This window comes from Corvus moneduloides, chromosome 2 (genome assembly GCF_009650955.1).
Source record: "Corvus moneduloides isolate bCorMon1 chromosome 2, bCorMon1.pri, whole genome shotgun sequence".
NCBI classification, from domain to species: domain Eukaryota; kingdom Metazoa; phylum Chordata; class Aves; order Passeriformes; family Corvidae; genus Corvus; species Corvus moneduloides.
Window position 1 is genome coordinate 21,425,839 of NC_045477.1, and position 18,019 is coordinate 21,443,857.

The 18,019-nt window shown below is 39.4% G+C and overlaps 1 protein-coding gene across 7 annotated transcripts in view; it reads left to right on the forward strand.

Annotated features, from left to right (window-relative positions):
• Nucleotides 1–18,019, forward strand: part of IMPG2 (interphotoreceptor matrix proteoglycan 2) — a 54,002-nt gene that overhangs the window by 33,111 nt on the left and 2,872 nt on the right. For 5 of the 7 annotated variants that reach the window (XR_004238094.1, XM_032098388.1, XM_032098391.1 and 2 more), the window contains 9 exons: nt 1,742–1,903; nt 2,947–3,005; nt 4,335–4,352; nt 6,336–6,580; nt 7,221–7,303; nt 10,962–11,274; nt 11,753–13,407; nt 14,300–14,519; nt 15,719–15,929. Coding sequence is in view for 6 of the 7 variants with exons in the window: in XM_032098388.1 (XP_031954279.1) it covers nt 1,742–1,903; nt 2,947–3,005; nt 4,335–4,352; nt 6,336–6,580; nt 7,221–7,303; nt 10,962–11,274; nt 11,753–13,407; nt 14,300–14,519; nt 15,719–15,929 (2,966 nt within the window). In the remaining variant the exon portion in view is untranslated. The remainder of the gene's footprint in view (nt 1–1,741; nt 1,904–2,946; nt 3,006–4,334; nt 4,353–6,335; nt 6,581–7,220; nt 7,304–10,961; nt 11,275–11,752; nt 13,408–14,299; nt 14,520–15,718; nt 15,930–18,019) is intronic. The other 2 variants (XM_032098392.1, XM_032098390.1) reach the window with 2 other exon arrangements.

Here is an 18,019-nt window from a genome sequence, read left to right on the forward strand (position 1 = left end):
GAAGTTCACAAATTTGCATATATGCATGCTGCATATAACAGCTGATTTATTGTACTGGGTTTAACTGGGCCCTATTGTTCAAGAACCTAGTGTGGCCATGAAACAAAGCTGATCCAAACTGTACTTTCTCCTAGAGCTTTAAGTGCTGACTGGAGCTCTGATGCTGGAATAAATACAGAATATGAAACAGACAGCTTCTGACTCAAGTGCAGGGTCTGGCCTTATATTATGCAACAAGAACACTTGTGGTTTGGTCCCAAGAACGGCATTATTCTTTTTTTGAAACAGAACTGCCTGGAATATTTCTGCTGGAGCAGAGAATAGGGCCAGTTGGTAAATTGGAAAGGAACCAGAATTAGATTGCTGCTGCTACAGCGTTTTCACTCTGCACAGTTACATCCCACCTCACTGTTCTCAGCAGCCAAAAGGCATTGCTGATTACAAAGCCAAGAGTGAGCAAAGCTCATCTTCTGCGCTTTATATGTTGATTGTGCCAGGTTTTGGGGGGCTTATAAATGATTTAAACTACATAGTGTTGCAAACAGCCATATGGTAGCACTATATATATATGCCTGCTGTGTGTATCTCTCAAATGCTAACTAACCTTAAGTGATGTGCCAGTCCTTATGGTCTTTGGACACAGTTAACCAGCGAAAAAGAGATGTGAGGGGCCAGAAAGAGAATTTAACTAGCAAATTTTAGAGGGTTCCTAAACTATGTAGAAATTGCTCACTGATGGCAGGTAAACTTTCTGGAGAAAGTTTTTCTATTTCCTGCATGATTCATAACTTAGGCTGCAGTTTTGATGAAAAGTTCTGTTTTGCTGGCTCTTTCTCCTTTTTAACAGGAAAAAGGCAACAACTATGTATGTAAATAGTCAAAGGGAAAACCTCTAGCAAAAGACATTTGGCTAAAGTTAACAAGCCAGCCTTCCCTTCTCTCCCAGACAAAGCTCTGTTTTTTTTTTTTCTCTGATGTCTTTCAGTGTACCACAAGGAATTGTATGCTGTTTTAAAACTGCTAGGGAAGTAAGCAGAAAGCATGCAGACATTCAAATTAGATTAAAACTTGGTATTCACTGCTGCCTGTGGCAGTGTGCATGATTGCTACATGCATCCCCGATGCACTGCACAGCCACTGCTCTGGGGCTTTTTGGGCAGCTGTAGACACAACAGTTGAAGCCCACTGCTTTAGCTCAGCAGAGCTCCTTGCAGTTTCCCAATGCCCATTGTGTATCTGGGGGGATTCTTCACCTCCTGAGGCTGAACAACGCAGGATGTTCTTCCAAATGTAGAACTTGACAAAGGTAGCTTGTCTTCCTGCTGGAATAGTAAGTAGGAGTAATGTGATAAATTGTGTGAATTTTGGGTAAATCAACCTTGGTTGACTGGGCTCAAGTGAGATGTTTGGGTATCCATGGCTGCACTTTAAATTGCTTCATGAACATCCCACACAACTGTATTTCTGTTTGTACCTGAGGTCAACTAGATGGACTTACACTGAAGATGTCCAAATAGAAAACAGAATTATCTTCAACATGAGAATTCTCAAGAAATGTTCTTGTTTAGTAGATTGCCTTATTAGTTGCTGCCTCTGTCCCTGAGGTTTCACAAGCACTCCATTATAGTGTAAGGCAAACAGGTGTGCTGATGGCTCCAGTGAACACGCTGTGCTTTGGACTGCAGTGTTCAAGTGTCATTCATAAGTGTATCTCTTCTCTCCCTTCTTCCTTCCTTTCCAGATCAATAATGAGATAAAGAAGCAGGACGAAAAGCTAGTCAGACCCGTAACAGAGCAGATGATTGAGTTCAACATTTTGATTGTTGGTGAACAGTACAGTGAGGAGCTGAAGGATCCATCTGCTGCTGAGTATCAACTGCTGTCTCAACGATTCATTTCTCAGGTGATTCCCTTCCCTTAACTTTCTTTTTTCCTTTTGCTGGCTCTGCAAAGCAATAGTAGCAAGAAGCATCTGTGCCAGGGCTGATTTTTGTCTCCCTATTGTTTCCAATATGTGTTTTTTATTTTTTCTATAATGGTGGTAATTATATTACCATCATCTTTTGGGGGCAGGGTGTGTGTCTTCCTTTTCTCTCTGGAGAGGCATCTAAGTTGTCATATGGTTGCTTATCATGAGGCTTATCTTTTCTCTAGCTTTGCCTCCTTCTTAGTCCCATTTAGTTGGGGATCTCTGAATCCTTTTTACTGGAGCTAACCCCGTGCCAGATCCTGGGCCAGATGGGAAAGAGATGTACTCTTCACTGCAGCCAAAAAGCATCACCACAACTGTCACAAGTTGCTAGCGTAGGCTAGACATCTTAGTTTTCCTAGTTGTGTGGCCAAATAGCAATGCCATGGTATGTGTGTGTATAAAAAATATAAGATGGGACAAAGTCCACCTGGCACATGGAGGTTCCACTCCTTTGATCCCTTGCCTGGTTTTCTCTGAATAAAGAAGCTCTTGGAAAAAAAAGTCGGCAGCACTGTGATAAAGTCTCACCAGAGTTTAAAAATAAGGAGATGGCGGAGGGAAACAAGAATTTACAGAGTAAAAAATAATCACCAACTGGCAAGGATCTTTGGGAGCTAAAAAACCCTCTAAACCAGCATGTACTTTAAGTATTCTCTCTCTTGGTTTTGTCTCCTATAGCACAGTTAATTATCTTGGCAGTCTCTTTCCATTTCTCCCCTTGGAATGTGTCTATACAGTTCTTGGGGAACACTGGATGTTCTTCTGACTTCTTATTTTCCCTTTTTCTAATAATGAAACAATGCCACCAAAACTACTCTTCCATAAAGAAAGAGAATATTTAACTGTTTTTTGCCTATTAGATATAGCAGCTCAGATATATTTTTGGAAAATGCTAAAAACACTTCCTGATTTTTCACCACATGAGAAGAAGTGAATGGAATCTGTGTTAATTTTTTGGCTTTCCCTCAAAATAGATTAAAAGCGTGTTTGAAGGACTACCTGGATACAAAAACATCCATATCCTGGATTACAGGTAAAAAGATACTGATGCATATGTGGTGATTGAACACGATCGTGCATGGTGGTGCAATGAGCTGACACGATGCTTAGCAGAATGTCAGGCATGTGTGTGGGAGTTCCTAGGATGTATTAACCAAGTGCTTTCATATTTGCTACCTCTATATATGCAGCTGAAATAGAAATACAGAACTATATGTAAATGCAATTTTTTTTTCTTCTGGCATTTACCAGAGGATCTCACATGAAATGTTTGCTGTGATTTTAAGACAAGGCATTCTTATTCAAGATTCTATACTAAAACAAAAAGATATATTTGTATCTGATACTTCTTCTAATATATCCAAGTGTTAAACAAGGAAGGACACAGAAACCTTTTTGGAAAAAGTGTGGTGTATTTAAATTTCTTTTTCAAATTCTTAATGTTAATTTGGCATGACTCTAAAGGTTAGTGTTTAGGATACATAAGGTTTCTCTCTTGGATCAAAACAAAGGTGGGAAATAGTTTGATAAATGATATGGAATGTTTTAACTCTCTGTATTCCTATAAATAAATTTTAAATACCTGATTTCCTCAAATCCATTTGTGCTTCAGAGTGGCATTTAATTTAAGTTAATGCATCAAACATAAGATGTCTGAGTTTTGCAGCACAGGGCTCACAAATTGTGATTTTTCTTGAATGGACCGGATATAACTCTCAGAATCTAATGAGTGTGTTCATAAATTAATCTAGATTGCGTTTTCTTTGAGACTGTAAGCTGTATTTATTGCCTGGGGTATTTTAGCTAGAATACACACAGTAACAAAGCAGCCATAGTGAGAAAGGTGTTGTGGTTGGAGCCCTAGACTATGTCCAGCTTTCAGCCTGGAAGGTAGCAAAACCTTCCATCTTGGTATCTGCAGTCTAATATGTTTGCAAGCACTTGGTTCATTTGAGAAGAAAAATAAAGGGCTGATATTTCTAGCAAAGTACTGGAGCTCTGTGCTCTGCTGTGCATGACAAAACCCATTGGTTGTAAGTCAAACCTTTAGGTCAAATAAGTGAGCCTTGATCTTCTTGGTACTGACAGCAACTTAACTGCATTATTTACAATAATCTGAGATGGCTCTGCTCTGCTGATTCCTTGGGATGAATAGGCAATAGTTCAGTAAAAGCAGAACAATTTGTTATGTAGCAGAATAGCTATGAGTAACTATGCAACTTAAAAGGATTTTGCTGTATGTGTTTTCAAATGGGTGTGCCCTGTAGAACACCAAAGAAAACTTGTTAAAGCTTTAAGACTTAAAGGAAACTATGATATTGATTTAACAGGTTTTGCTGTTCTGTTTTGTTTTTGTATTCAGCCCTTCAGAGGAAGACAGGTAAAGACAACTTTTTTATAGATATTGTCATAATACAGATAGGAAGAACATGTTTAGCTGGAGGACATAGTTTTCTGGGATTTGTAGTTTTGGCTTCAGAGCATGATAGTTATCTAACATAAATATTATGAGAGAGGGTTCTACCAGAAACTGCAAGCAACTGATCTGGTTTCATTAAGGATAAACATAACTTGTTTATTTAAGTCCTAATAATAAAAAAACCCTCAGGAAAAATCATCGTAAACACAAGTCAGCTACTGGGGTAACTTTTGTATAAGAGTCTCTTTCGTGAAGAAAACAAAATTGCTTAACAATGACTCAAAGTCTTCATACTTTGCAGCAAAGTCTTGAATAGATACGGGACTATTATCATTACTGAAATTGAAGTAGATAAGAAACCCACAGTTCTCCAGCAAAGGCTGTTGGCTTTGCTTCAAGGCCAGAGGTGCTGCAGATCTTAGCAGAACTTTAATGTTCTTTAGCAGAACATGGGATCAGTCTGGACTTGTTTTTCATCAGACATATGCAAGTTAAGAATCCAGAATTTTCCTTCTTTAGTGTGTTAAGAATTTCACAAGACACAAAAAGAACTGCAGCCTTACCTCACTGAATGTATTAATTTGTTTCGTGTGTATCTCAGCACAGGCATAGCCAGTTTCTGTGAACAAGTCTAAAAAGAATGAGAATTCTAACTTTTTAAGAAAGGTTAGATAACACAAATCTCTTCACAAACTATAGTGACTTAAAGGCATCCCCTACTACTGGGCACTTCTGCAGGCTAAGATGCATGCCACTGTTCACAAGAGCTATGTTCCAGGCACCAGATGTTTAGCCCTTTCCAGAAAGAGGATGGTGTTGTAGTTATTTGTTAGGAATTATGAATGACAGCACAGTTGTATTAAATCTAAATGTTATGTTTGAGGAGCATATTCTGTTCTACCTTTCCTGCACCTTTTCACTACTGCTGTCCTTTTTAATTTCCTCTGCTGCCAGTCAGTGCCCATGGTGAGCCTATGGTGGGCTCATGTCAGTGATAGAGCCAGCAGCAAAACCTCATGCTCCTGGGTTTAGTCAGTGTGTTTGCAGATTGTCTCTGTTGTATCTGGCACTGGGGCTTTAAAGACTTCTCTGAATAGAGCCATTGTTTCAGAAATCTAACCCAGCTCTGTGGAATGAGGAAAACCTGTATTCAGAGCACATTTTTCTAACAATTCATGGGTTACTTAATTTTCTTGCTGTGTTCTGTGTACAGCCAAAATGCATTATATCTTCTGAAGTTCCCTTGTGCTTATGCCCAGTGTATGGTAAATCTGATTGCTGCCTAAGCTGTCATGTGGAAAAGGACATCTAGATGCATTCAAGAGAAGAAAATTAAGAAAATGGAGGAGAGTTAATATGAAAAAACTCCTAAACTGTACACAGATCCAAAATTGAGCTATAGAATAAACGATCAAATGAGTCTATATAAATGTTCCCAATTATAAGCAGAATTAAATGCTATTTTATTGTTATTAAAAACATTCTTTCAAGCAGGCTAACACTGCACAGTGACAGAGATTAGGACTCTCACTTGCTACTATAGATTGCTACTATATACAGCCTGTTTTTCCTGGCTATTTTCATAGCTCAGAGCTGTTCCTACTATTGGCATGACCTTAAAATCCTCACTCTTGCCACTGCATGCTGGTGGACCCACTAATAATGCTTGCAGACAGCCAGTGTTTTGGTCTGCTTGTGGTCTGTCTGCCATTCACTAGCAGAAATACGGGACTGTGACCAGACCAGATGTCAGTTTTTGGTAGCATTTCCCTTGAGAATTTTGTGAAAAGAATGAAGTAGTTTTTATTTAGACTCCTTTTTATTTTCTTTGTATTTTTATACTAAAAAGGGTATTGACATGGGTTCTTGTGAAAAAATATTGTTTGCTTGCTTTGGAAAACCTGGCATTTCTCATTTGTGTTCCTTCTCTTTGTACAACTGAAGTGGGGTGGAAGTTCACTATGCTGTCACATTTGATGGAAAAGCTATGAGCAATGCCACCTGGGACCTCATTAACCTTCATTCAAACAAGGTGGAGGACAACTCCTTTATGGGCATAGAGGATAATCCAACAGTTGTGTACACCATCAGTGATTTCCAAGATTATATTGCTGAGATCCTCCAGAAGAATGCTCTGCTTGAAAATGCTTCCATGATTTTAGACCCGAAATCTCTCCAGCTTACTAACGGTGGGTATTAATTATGATCCATTGGTGTGCCACACATCTGACTTCTAAAATAAATCTCAGATGAGTGAACTATTCAGCTATCTTCTGAAAAATTAAACAGAACAAAATCAACTCTGTTATAGCCTGTTTTGCTCTGATCTTAACTAGGCCAAGTCATTAGCAGTAGCATCCCATTCTTGAACCATTAGCCTAGACCCCCCCCCACACCTTTTTTTTTTAAATTTTTGTTTTGATAGGAGGTTTGTGGTGTGCAGTTTCAGTAATACTTCCAAAAGTTAATAGGAATTAAAGGAGGAAATGTGGTTCACATGGTGCATATTGCATCAGGGTGACCTTCAGCTTAGTAGGTCTGTGTTTACCTTAGGCAGCACAAAGGAAATACCCAGGCTATTGTTGAATATTCAATGATCCCACTAGAGGTGACGAAAGAGTGCTGTCACCCCTTTGTTCTCATCTTTCCCCTCCACTTCCTGGCAGTGACTTGGAGCCGTTTCCAGAAACAAAATCTCTCTGGTAAACTTTTTGAAAACATTTTACTCACAAAACTGAAATCAGAGAGGGTTTTTCACTCAGTCTTCCAACACAACTTCCTCACACTGTTACTGCAGCCTTTAGATCCCAAGTGTTTATATTTCCACAGTGAAAGAAATACTGCATCCCACATCAGAAGTCCCGTCCTGGATTACTGAGAATCCAGTTGTGCTGGCGCGCCCGGAGTTTGATGTGAGTATGGTTCTGAGCAGTGGCCTTTGGACACATTTGAACAACTTAACCCAGCCAGATAGAATTGTAACCAACACCCAGAGTTTCTCTATGCTGTTGTTCGTGCAGAATAAGTACTAATGAAGGCGTACCTTACATTGGAGTAAAAACTGGGGAAATCTCACACGTGACAATTTTGGTGTCTGTTGCCCAACAGTCTTCTGTGATCATCTTGTTTTGATTGTAAACTGCTTTAAAGATGTGATTCTTCCTTCCATTTCTTTGCAAAGAAGAACTAGATGTAAACCCTAAACCTGGCTGCTAGAAGAGATAAAATGCTAAGTTTCATAAACTCCTTTTGCTACTGTATTTCTTTCACAGAAAGTTCTCAATTTGGTTTTAAAGTGATGTCCATCCTCCTAATACCAGCAGGGGAAAATAACAGGCACTGGTTTCTTTTCTTGTCTCTTGAAATTGTAATTGTCTCCTCTGAATACCTCCAGAATAATCCAGGGTATTGGACAGGAGACTTGGTGTCCCTGACCATGTCTGTACAATGCAAAGGGACTTCAAGCAGAGATACTGAGTTAGGTGCCAGCGATGCTGAGATCAAGTCAGTCAGCTCTGCCAACAATGAGATCTTCCGAGCACTGAATCATTGTCTGGGCAGTTGGTTTCTGCTCTCCACTCTGTTACATAACACAGATTATACTTTCACAAAGAGATGAGCTCCGACCATGCCATAACATCCAGGGCCACCTGTGCTGGATGGTAGGTTCTCCCTCAGTCCATTATGAGACAATGTTATGAACACAGACACATTTAATTTCAGCCAACTTCTGAAATTTTTATGTAAGCAAAATTTGTTTTCACAGAATTCAAATATTGTTAGAATGGATGTATGTATAATGTCCTTAATTTCATGCCAGTTTTCCCTGAGTTTTAAAAACTACTCATTGATGTCTAAAATACAAATTCATGTGGATTTGCCACGTGTAGATAAACATGAATTTAAGTTAACTTTCAGAAAAGGGCTTTCTCTTTACTGGAGACATCTTACTGGAGACATCTAACTTGTCTAAAATGTTGTAGATGTTTATTTTAGTAAGACAAAGAATTTTGCCGTTCTATACTCTGACAGATGTGCAGGCACGAAGGTATTTTAGAGTAGTGGTAGCTTCGCAATAATAAATTTTAAACCAGTTTTTGGGAATGTTACGAGAAAAAGTGGTGGGAATTATATTTTTCTAATAATGGACTATGAATAAAGGCTTCTATGCCTTCACTCAAAAACTCTGATTATGTAAAAAGTATCAAGAATATCCCCAAACCATCTGTGTACAATCTGCAATACACAGGTAATTTGGATTGTAGCTTCACATAAATATAAGAATAAGATTGTAGCTGTAATTGGAAAGTAGCTTCACATAAATATAAGAAAATCCTAAATATGCTTAAACAGTACACAATTGATCAATTATTTCCACAGATGTCAAACCTTTATGGTTCAAGTAGATACTCTCAAGTAGAACTGTTACCTATGGAAAAGAATTTTGCTGTAGTTTGGTGATTTGAGAATGAGCTGGATTTGTCTTAGCATACCAAGATCATGATATAATGTGAGACTCTCATGTCTTCACCAGCCATTTGCTAGTAGATGGTACAACTGATTATTTTCTTTGGGTTCTGCAGTTCTCTTTAAAAGAAAACCAAAAATCAGGTCTAGTTTTTGAAATCTGTATTTTCTTGTTGTTTATGTTCAGTTGTAACAGGTAGAATGCTCTGGCTTGATGAATACAATGCCTCTCTGGCAGCCAAAAATGGAAAATCAGGGAGAGGAGTTCTGTGTTTACAGCCATCTATCATATTTGTAAGCCTTTCACATCAGTGAAAACCCGAACTTGCCAATATGATATTAAACTTGTTAATGTAATATATTGCCCTGTAACAATAATCTTTCAATAATGTTAGTTGCCATAGGAACATTTATCCACATTCTAATAAATGATGAAGTGCAATCCCTGGCAGCTAAACGCTTACATTAAATAAATTTATTGAGGAGTGTTTGCTGGTGGTCCTAATTAATTTTTTATGGAATTTATATGTGTAATTTATTTCTAATTTTTACAGTAACTCTTTTTACAGATTTAGTTATAGTGGTTAGTCTTGCCAAAAAATAAAATTGCTGGAGTACATGTCTCTATGGTATATATACTTCTCAACTCATTGTTACCACATAAATTTAAAAAATTGATGAGACTGTGGTGGCATAACAACTGGCATTTTTAAATGTGATCAATACACGCAAACAAGTAATTGAAGAAAAGAAAATACCTTAACTGGCCTGTTTCCAAAGCATTCAAATGCAGTTGGAATTAAGCTGAAAATTTAATTCACCCACATTTTAACCAGGAGAAAAATTTCAAATTGAAAAGTATTTGGATTCTTCCTGTTATTCCTGATGGTCAAGCAATAGAAAGAGATTTGACAGGAATGGTGAGCTGCAGAAATGATTAGAGTGGTTTTGAACTGTAATACATATTACAGAAACCTGTGTCCACTGCACAGGTAAGTTTACACATCGCCATTAGCGGTTTGTTAGTCCTTAGTAAATTGCTACTTCTTGAAATTGCTTGGCAGTTTTTCATGCCCCACAAGTTTTTGGGTCCATATCCCAGTACTGCACAGCATTTATATGCGGGCAGGTATCCATGCAAAGCACTAATTCCTGAGTTTTAGGCTATCAGCTTGCTTTTGTAGCCTTGACCAAATAACTTAACATCTTTATTGACTTTTTCCGATATAACTACTGCATCAGACAGTAGGAGATTAATACTCAAAGATGAAATATGCTAACTACTTTAACTGGAAACCAACTAATGACTGGGATGTGGAGTAGTAAGTAAACAGTGTGGAAATTGGAGATGTAAAAAAAGTATTATTTTTTTCACATTTCAAATAATTCACAAATTCATTCTGCATATGCTTTGCTGTTCATCATTACTGCTGATAGATTTTTTTTTTTTCCTGCACAGGTATCTTGGCTTTGAGACTAAATTATTCCAAGTTCTAAGTGCTCCTCATTACATTCTGGTCTTTGTTATCCTCCTGGGTTTTCATACCCATAAACTAAAAAATATCAATAAATGATGACCGGGCTTGCATACATCAAAGTTCACTTTCTATACTGTTTCATGTATCATAGTAACTGAAATATTAGAATTACTGTATTGGTTGTGTGGCTGATGAATAGTAGCTGTTAAAACCTCATCATGCTTCAGGAAAGCAGACATTTATCTTTGATTTAATTAGAGATGGACAGATTCATTTTTTCAGCATAGGAAAGGAGATGGGGTTGGATATTGTTGGATGGTAAATCTCTCAATACCATAAGGGATGCTGCACTCCAATCAATCTGAATGTCTCCCTTCCCTTTTTGATGGACATGACTGGGTACGACATTTGTCAGAAGGATGTGCATTTTACATGTATATTGCACAGGATTAGTAAGGGTCTATATTTGCCACTCATCCTGCTGCTGTACATCTCTCCCTCAGAGGCAGTAGTCCAAGACTTGGCCACTGCCTGCTGTTAACCCCTTCTGTGTGTTCAGCCCAATGCAGATGATCAGTATTTCCCCTGTAGTAGTGGAAATATTAATAGTGGCTTCATGTTCCAGGACAGCACCTTTTTAGCTGAACGTCCTTCTGCAGATGAATCAACTGTCAGCAATGCTTTGCCCTTTGATTACACCAAACCAGACTCCACCTCAGACAGTGAGCAGTATAGTGACAATGAAATCCAGCCAAGACCAGAGAATATTGACTATGAGGCCAGTTTGGCACCTGAAGCTCCACTTTCCTCAGAGGCTGACATCACTGCTTTGCCTGATGGGCTGAATTTAGAGACTTCTCGTTTAGTCACTGTACCAGTGTTAGAGCACGGTTCTATGGACTCTCAGGAATGGCTTTCAGCCCCCAGTTCTTCAGAAGGTAAGTTAATGCCACTGACTGAAGCTTAAATTTGGCTACCAGTGTTTCCTGATGCTCACCAAATTATAGTTCACCAAAATGAGTTTTTAGAAAGGTCTAAAAATTGAGTATCTTTCTCTGCCAGTTTTTGCCTTTTGTGTGTGCATGTATCCAAGAACTGTATACCAAGGTAAAATGCTTGTAATAGCTGATAATGCCTGTTTATCTCTTCTGGAAATGATACATACGTGGCACTTGTTAAATAGCAGAGAAGTAATTTTGTGTGTCTTGACTTGGCCCATAAAATATCTGAATGGAAAGTAGGAGAGGTTAACAGGGATCCTTATGATACAAAGGAATCCTTTGGCATACAAAGGCCAGGATATATTATGGAAAATGTGGAATACAGATCTACAAAAAATAAAATTAATGAAATTTGACCCTTTTTATCATCACCAAGATCTAATTGTAAATTTATTTTTATTTTTAATGTTTGAAGATACTGGATTATCTGAAGAACTTTTGCCTTTAAGTCCTTCTCACCTTGTGCCTGAAGAATCTCCATCTACCGATGACTATGTAGTTCCTCTGCTTTCTGCACCAACAGTGGCCTCTTCATCAGTTGTAGAGACTGATATTAAAGAGAAGGAAGAAGTAATCCAAGGTAGTCCTGAGGGCAGTGACAGTGCAGACTCTGTGGAAGAAATTCCTTTTCCCTTAGAAGTGCCCCCTATGGAAGACGAAACTGATATATTTCTTGGAGATAGAGTTATATATGATGATGGGTCTGGTTCAGCTTTTGATGGTTCAGGAAAAGAAATGGAATCAAGTATCTGGCCTTGGGAAGAAGCAACCTTGGAACCAGTTTTCTACCCTGGTCCTGATAGCTGGCTTGAAGATGACAATGACTCTTTGTTAATCAAAACTGAGGATATTCCTGAAGGCATGATTTTAGACTATATTCTTAACTCTGGGAATAAATTAGATTATGATCTTTCCAAAGATGAGAATGAAGGGATAGTCGATATAAAAGATTTCCTTGATGAATCTGAAATATTTGTCTTTCCAGAGACTACAACTCTGCAAGTACCTCTGTTACAGACAGAAGAGCCATCGTCTGTGGAACCATCTACACAGACAGAAACCCTGGGCATGTATGACTCTTCTTTTGTCATGCCAGCTGGAGAGGCCCCTGTCTCACCACCATATACAGATCTGTCTGTGGAAGATAGTCTCGTTATATCCACAGGGACTGTCAGTATGGAGCAACCTGAGGAGTTTAGTGTAGGTCAGAACATAATCTCTGATGTAGTTGAACACCAAAGTGAAGACAGGGCAATGGCAGAAGAACAATTCACAGTGAAGCAACCAGATGTAATGGAAGCTGCTACGATAGGACACTTGGACACAACCTCTTCAGGAACTATTCTGACTGCAGTTCCTTCCATGGTAAAGCCTGATGCTTCCACAGAAGAGCAGCAAGCCCTAGATTCATCGCTGGCAGACCAAGACACTCCTGGATCAGCAGTGAAGGAACCAGCTGATTTTTGGCCTACTGACAGGGCACTTGAGACCTCCTTAGATCAGACAGTGCAACCAGCAATGCCAGCTGTTACTCAAGGTTCAGCTGAAGTTCCTTCTGTAACAGGTCACACCACTGTCCTAGAGGGCTTTGCTGTGCAGGATGGTACAGACCATGACACGCACGTTTCCATGAGCTTCAGCACTGTTATGGATTATCAAACAGTGAGTGTAACAACAAGCACCGTTGAGCTTCCATCCCATCTCCCTCCTGTGGCATCCTCGCCATCATTGTCTGTGGCTACCTCAACAAAGCTGGGAGATGAAACAACAAGAGTCCTGGATGTTTCAGTAGACCTGGATGGTGTTAGCACTGTCCACTTTTCTCCTGGGAGGACTGAGGAGGGAAGGAGAATGACGGAAAGTCACATGGAGCTAACAACTCGTGTCCAGTCCACAGAGATGGTCAGCGTGGCTTGGGCCACACATGAAACTCACTATAGTAGCACAGTCCCGTCCCGAGCTCTAGTTGTGTTCTTCAGTCTTCGCGTTACCAACATGATGTTTTCAGAGGACCTGTTTAATAAAAACTCCCCTGAATACAAAGCCTTGGAGCAGCGATTCTTGGAACTGGTAAGAGTCACTTCTATGCTAAATGTCTGCTACCAGATAGACAAAAACTGTTGGTAAATTATATTTAGTCATCTCTCTTTCACAGAGGGCAATTCAAAACTAGTGTTTACACATCAGATTTGTGTCCCTCTGTGGGGAAAATTCTGTCTGGAAATGGGTGGTGGCATGCTGTTCATCTTTTATTCAGTCAATAGTCTCTCTAAGGCAGAACTCCTTAGCACCATGGACCAGCTGCCCTGCTGGTGCCAATAAATATAGCAGTGTAGCTGAAGTCACTACCACACTCCCCCTACTTGCTTCCAGAGTGCTCTGTATTTAGTTTATAGGGAGAAAGATGCAAAAAAAATCTGGGGCTGTGAGCAGGTAGCTTTTCTACAACACATTCCACCTGTCCTAAGTAAGAGGTAGCTCAGGGAATTAAGCTGCTCCTAACCTGGCTGATGACTAGGAAAGCCTCACAACAATTACACAGCACCGACTGCCAAATTTTAACTGGGAAATTCCCCTCTTCTGACTGAAACAAACATTCTGTTGTGAGAGATGAAGGGAGCAAAGCAGAGAGAGGGAAGGGGGACATGCTTGAAAGAAAAATCCTGTGAAATGCCAAGTATTCATGGTACTTAGATCAAGGGCGAGCATGACGTATGTCCTGAGAACTGTATTTCTGAATTGTAGATTTTTAGAAGTCCTTGCAAATTGATATACTCTTAAGTATTCAGGCTCCTGGCAGGCTGCCAGCACAGACCTCAGCTGGGTAAGGATTAATGCCCTTGATGCAGGATTTGGATAAAATCATTCAGACTCTCATTGTCTGGTGTAGTAGCAGTGCAACTGGCTCGAGTAGAGAGACACTCAAAGATTCAGCTTTTCTGTCACATCCCCTGTGTTCCAGCTGGTGCCCTACCTTCAGTCAAATCTGACGGGATTCCAGAATCTGGAAATCCTGAACTTCAGAAATGGCAGCATTGTGGTGAACAGTCGAATGAAATTTGCCAAACCTGTGCCTCGGAATGTCACCAACGCTGTGTACATGATCCTGGAAGATTTCTGCAACACTGCATATCACACCATGAACCTGGCCATTGATAAATACTCCCTGGATGTGGAATCAGGTAAGGACAGCAGGGAATTGCAGCTTAAAACGAGATCTAGCAAAATTTCTGTATTAGGTACTAAGGATCCCAACAGCTCAGAGGCTGCCTACTGCTTTTCACAGGCTGGGCTTTAGACAGCATTTCATAGAGTGAAAACAAATGAAAATCTGCCCTGGGACAAAACAGATGAAAATCAAAGTGCGACCCAGACAGAGAAAGCTGTATGGGGTCCTTATAGATTTATGGAGACAAATTAACTCATGGAATACTGTGTATAATGCCCCTGTACTTGGCCTGGGAAGTGAGGAAGCAGATGGCTCAGGGAGAACAGTGGTGCCCATCTCTCCTGCACTTACTTTAATGGTTTGAACTTATTCCACATGGTTTTTCCCCACAGGTGGTGGCCAGTTTACCTGCCTGGTGGGCATCTGCATAGGTAGCAGTTGCTGCCTCATTCTTGGGGTAAGGTCTTGGTTGCACTAAAAAGTGACAGGCCTTCTTGCTTCATTCCTCTGATACAGGGAGAAAGTTGTTTTAGTTTTTTCCCCTGCCCAAGTTAGCCAGTAGTTTAAGCAACTATATAAGCAACCCAGACATAGTTTTCTGTTTTAAGGTTAGAGAAAAATAAAGAGTGCTGACCTGTTGGCATATGGTAGCTGTTCTTCTTGGATAGGTCTCTTATAAAGATGGTCTAATTAGCATGGAAAATGTTCTGAAATTGGTTGTTTAGCTGTACGCCAGCCTCTTAAGCCTGATACAAGTGAGGTGTCTTGAATGCTACAAGCTTGTGTTCCTTGCAGACAAAAAGGCAAATCCCCTCACAGCAGATGGTGAGTGCTCAATGATCCTCTGCCCATCCCCATATGCTGCCTAGATTTTCTGTAAGAAATGCTGGAGATCACCTGTGGTTTACTCATTTGTAAAATAGAGTTTCAGCAGACAGAGGAAATGAGGTACTGCCTGTTCCAGTATGAAAAAGACCACTTTATACTTGCTTTTTTGCCTGTTGGGTGTTCTTAGCCATGCCACTGGCATGTGCAGACAGAGGAATACTTGCTAGTGCTTGTTCACCTTAGCAGAACCTTTTGTTTCTCAGGAAAGATGCACAATGGATTTTTGTGGATTAACAAGAGACATTAGAGAAGATGGCAGCCAGCACCTTGTCTCAGTTAAGGCTCTCCTCTTTCATTAATAGTTTTTGCTCTGTGTATTGTCAGGTGAGCAAGCAGATCCGTGCAAGTTCCAGGCCTGCAATGAGTTCTCTGAGTGCTTAGTAAATCGCTGGAGTGGGGAAGCTGAGTGTGTCTGCAACCCTGGCTACCTCAGCATTGATGGGCTGCCATGCAACAGCATTTGTGATCTGCAACCAAACTTCTGCCTGAACGATGGCAAGTGTGACATAAGCCCTGGGCAAGGGGCCATCTGTAGGTAGGTCACCCTGCTGTTGGAAGTTGTGCTTCCTGGATGAAAACTCCTATTGCCTCCTCTGTTGTAGCATTCTATAAGATTTGTCTAAACTTCTGTATAATATTGTGTAACAAGTGAGTAGACTGTGATTATCATTCATGTTCTGCTGCTCAGTGCAAGTCCCAGTATATCATCAATGAGACTGTAACAAATTAGTAGAATAGAAACATCAGAAAATAAAACTAATTAGGAATAATGGTTGTAATGAAACACAGCCAGTTGTTCAAATCACTTTTATTGACCTTTGGGGACAGAATTTATCTCCAGAGGTTTTCTCAAGTAGCAAAGTTTCTGATAGTGTCATATCACCTATGAGAGTTAATTCTGAAAGAGAAATTCATACCTCAAAGGCATATTGATAGTGCACCAATAAATTAAATATAATGCTTTTGGTTTGGAAAAAGCATAAAAGTAAATCATTGTACATGTGGGAAAAATCATGTGGGTTCATAAATGGACAAAGGAACAGACCCCAGATTTTTGCTTAAAAAAAAGATACAGATGCATCTGAACAGGATTGCTGTATTTTGCAGGTAACCAAAAAGATTTTGTGCAAAATACAGGCAAATTGTTGATGCCCCTGACACGGCACTTTATTTTTTACTTTCCAAGAGATGTAATAGTCTATTTTTAAAAATAAAATGTATATATCAACAAAAATTAAGAAAACTATTGCAAAGAAGAGTATTATTACTAGTAGTTATTTGTTACTTCATGTGATTTTTTTTTTTAAAGTTTACCTAGCACATCTCTAAAGTCAATCTTCGAGTGCTAACAGTTAACAGAAGGAATTAAAATGGTTTTACAACTTTAAAAATGGGAACTATCATAGATGCATTAAAAATTTAATCATATTTGTGTGATAGTGTTAATTAGAAGCAGGTAAGTATCTGAACTCAAGCCTGTTCCAGCCAGTATTTATTAAAAACTTTCTGAAAATTTGAAGTATTGCTTACTACTTTCAGAAACTGTGTCAGATCATTATGTTAGAAGACTTAATTTACTGACGTTTCTTATTAGTAAGGTTCATTGCTGTGCATGGTCATAATACATTACAATACCTTGGGTTTTTATAGAAAAAACTCCCAAACACCCATAATGCAAATATATATTTTTACTGGTATACTTAAAGTCAATAATAAGAACATTATAGTTCCCATGTTCAAAACAACATTTAGGCAGAAATGCTGAGTACTGTTTTCGGCAACCATTCCACAAATATACTCTTAGACATGCACGTCCATCAAGTCATTTATTTTATGTATCTGTTTAGCCATTGTGAAGCTCACAACACTAGGAACATTCTACTCAGCTAACGCATCTCCATTAGCATTTGCATTACAGGATGATAAAGACAACTGCTTTCTACCTTTGCAGTATTGATATGCCACGTGCAAGGCTCAGTCAAGGCAGGAGTTTTTCCTCAGTCTAAACACCTTCCAGTTTTGACACATCACAGGGTACTTTAACACATCATAGGAAGCTGTAAATTGCATAAAGCACAGGTGTTTCCCACCATAAATGCATTAACATTTTGCTATTTTACCTACCTTCATTCAATTTTGTGGTTGGGGTAGTTCATCCTGGAGAAGAGAAGGTTTCTGGGAGACATTTCTTGTGGCCTTTCAATACTTAAAGGCGTCTTATAAGAAAGGTGAGGACGAACTCTTTAGCAGGGTCTGTTGTGATAGGACAAGGCGTAATGGTTTTAAACTAAAAGAAGGTAGATTCAGACTAGATATAAGGAAGAAATTTTTACAGTGGGGGTGGTGAGACACTGGAACATGTCACCCAGAGAGATGGTGGATGCCCCACCCCTGAACTGGATGGGGCTCTGAGCAACCTGATCTAGTTGAAGATGTCCCTGCTCATTGCAGGGGACTAGATGACCTTTAAAGGTCCCTTTCAACCCAAACTGGTACATGATTATCTACCAGGAAGTATATCCATAATAATAATAAAAATAATAAAGAAAATTGATGATCAGACAATGAAAAGATATTTATTGGGGTGACTTAACTGAGGTCACATCATAACAGGAACTTCAATAC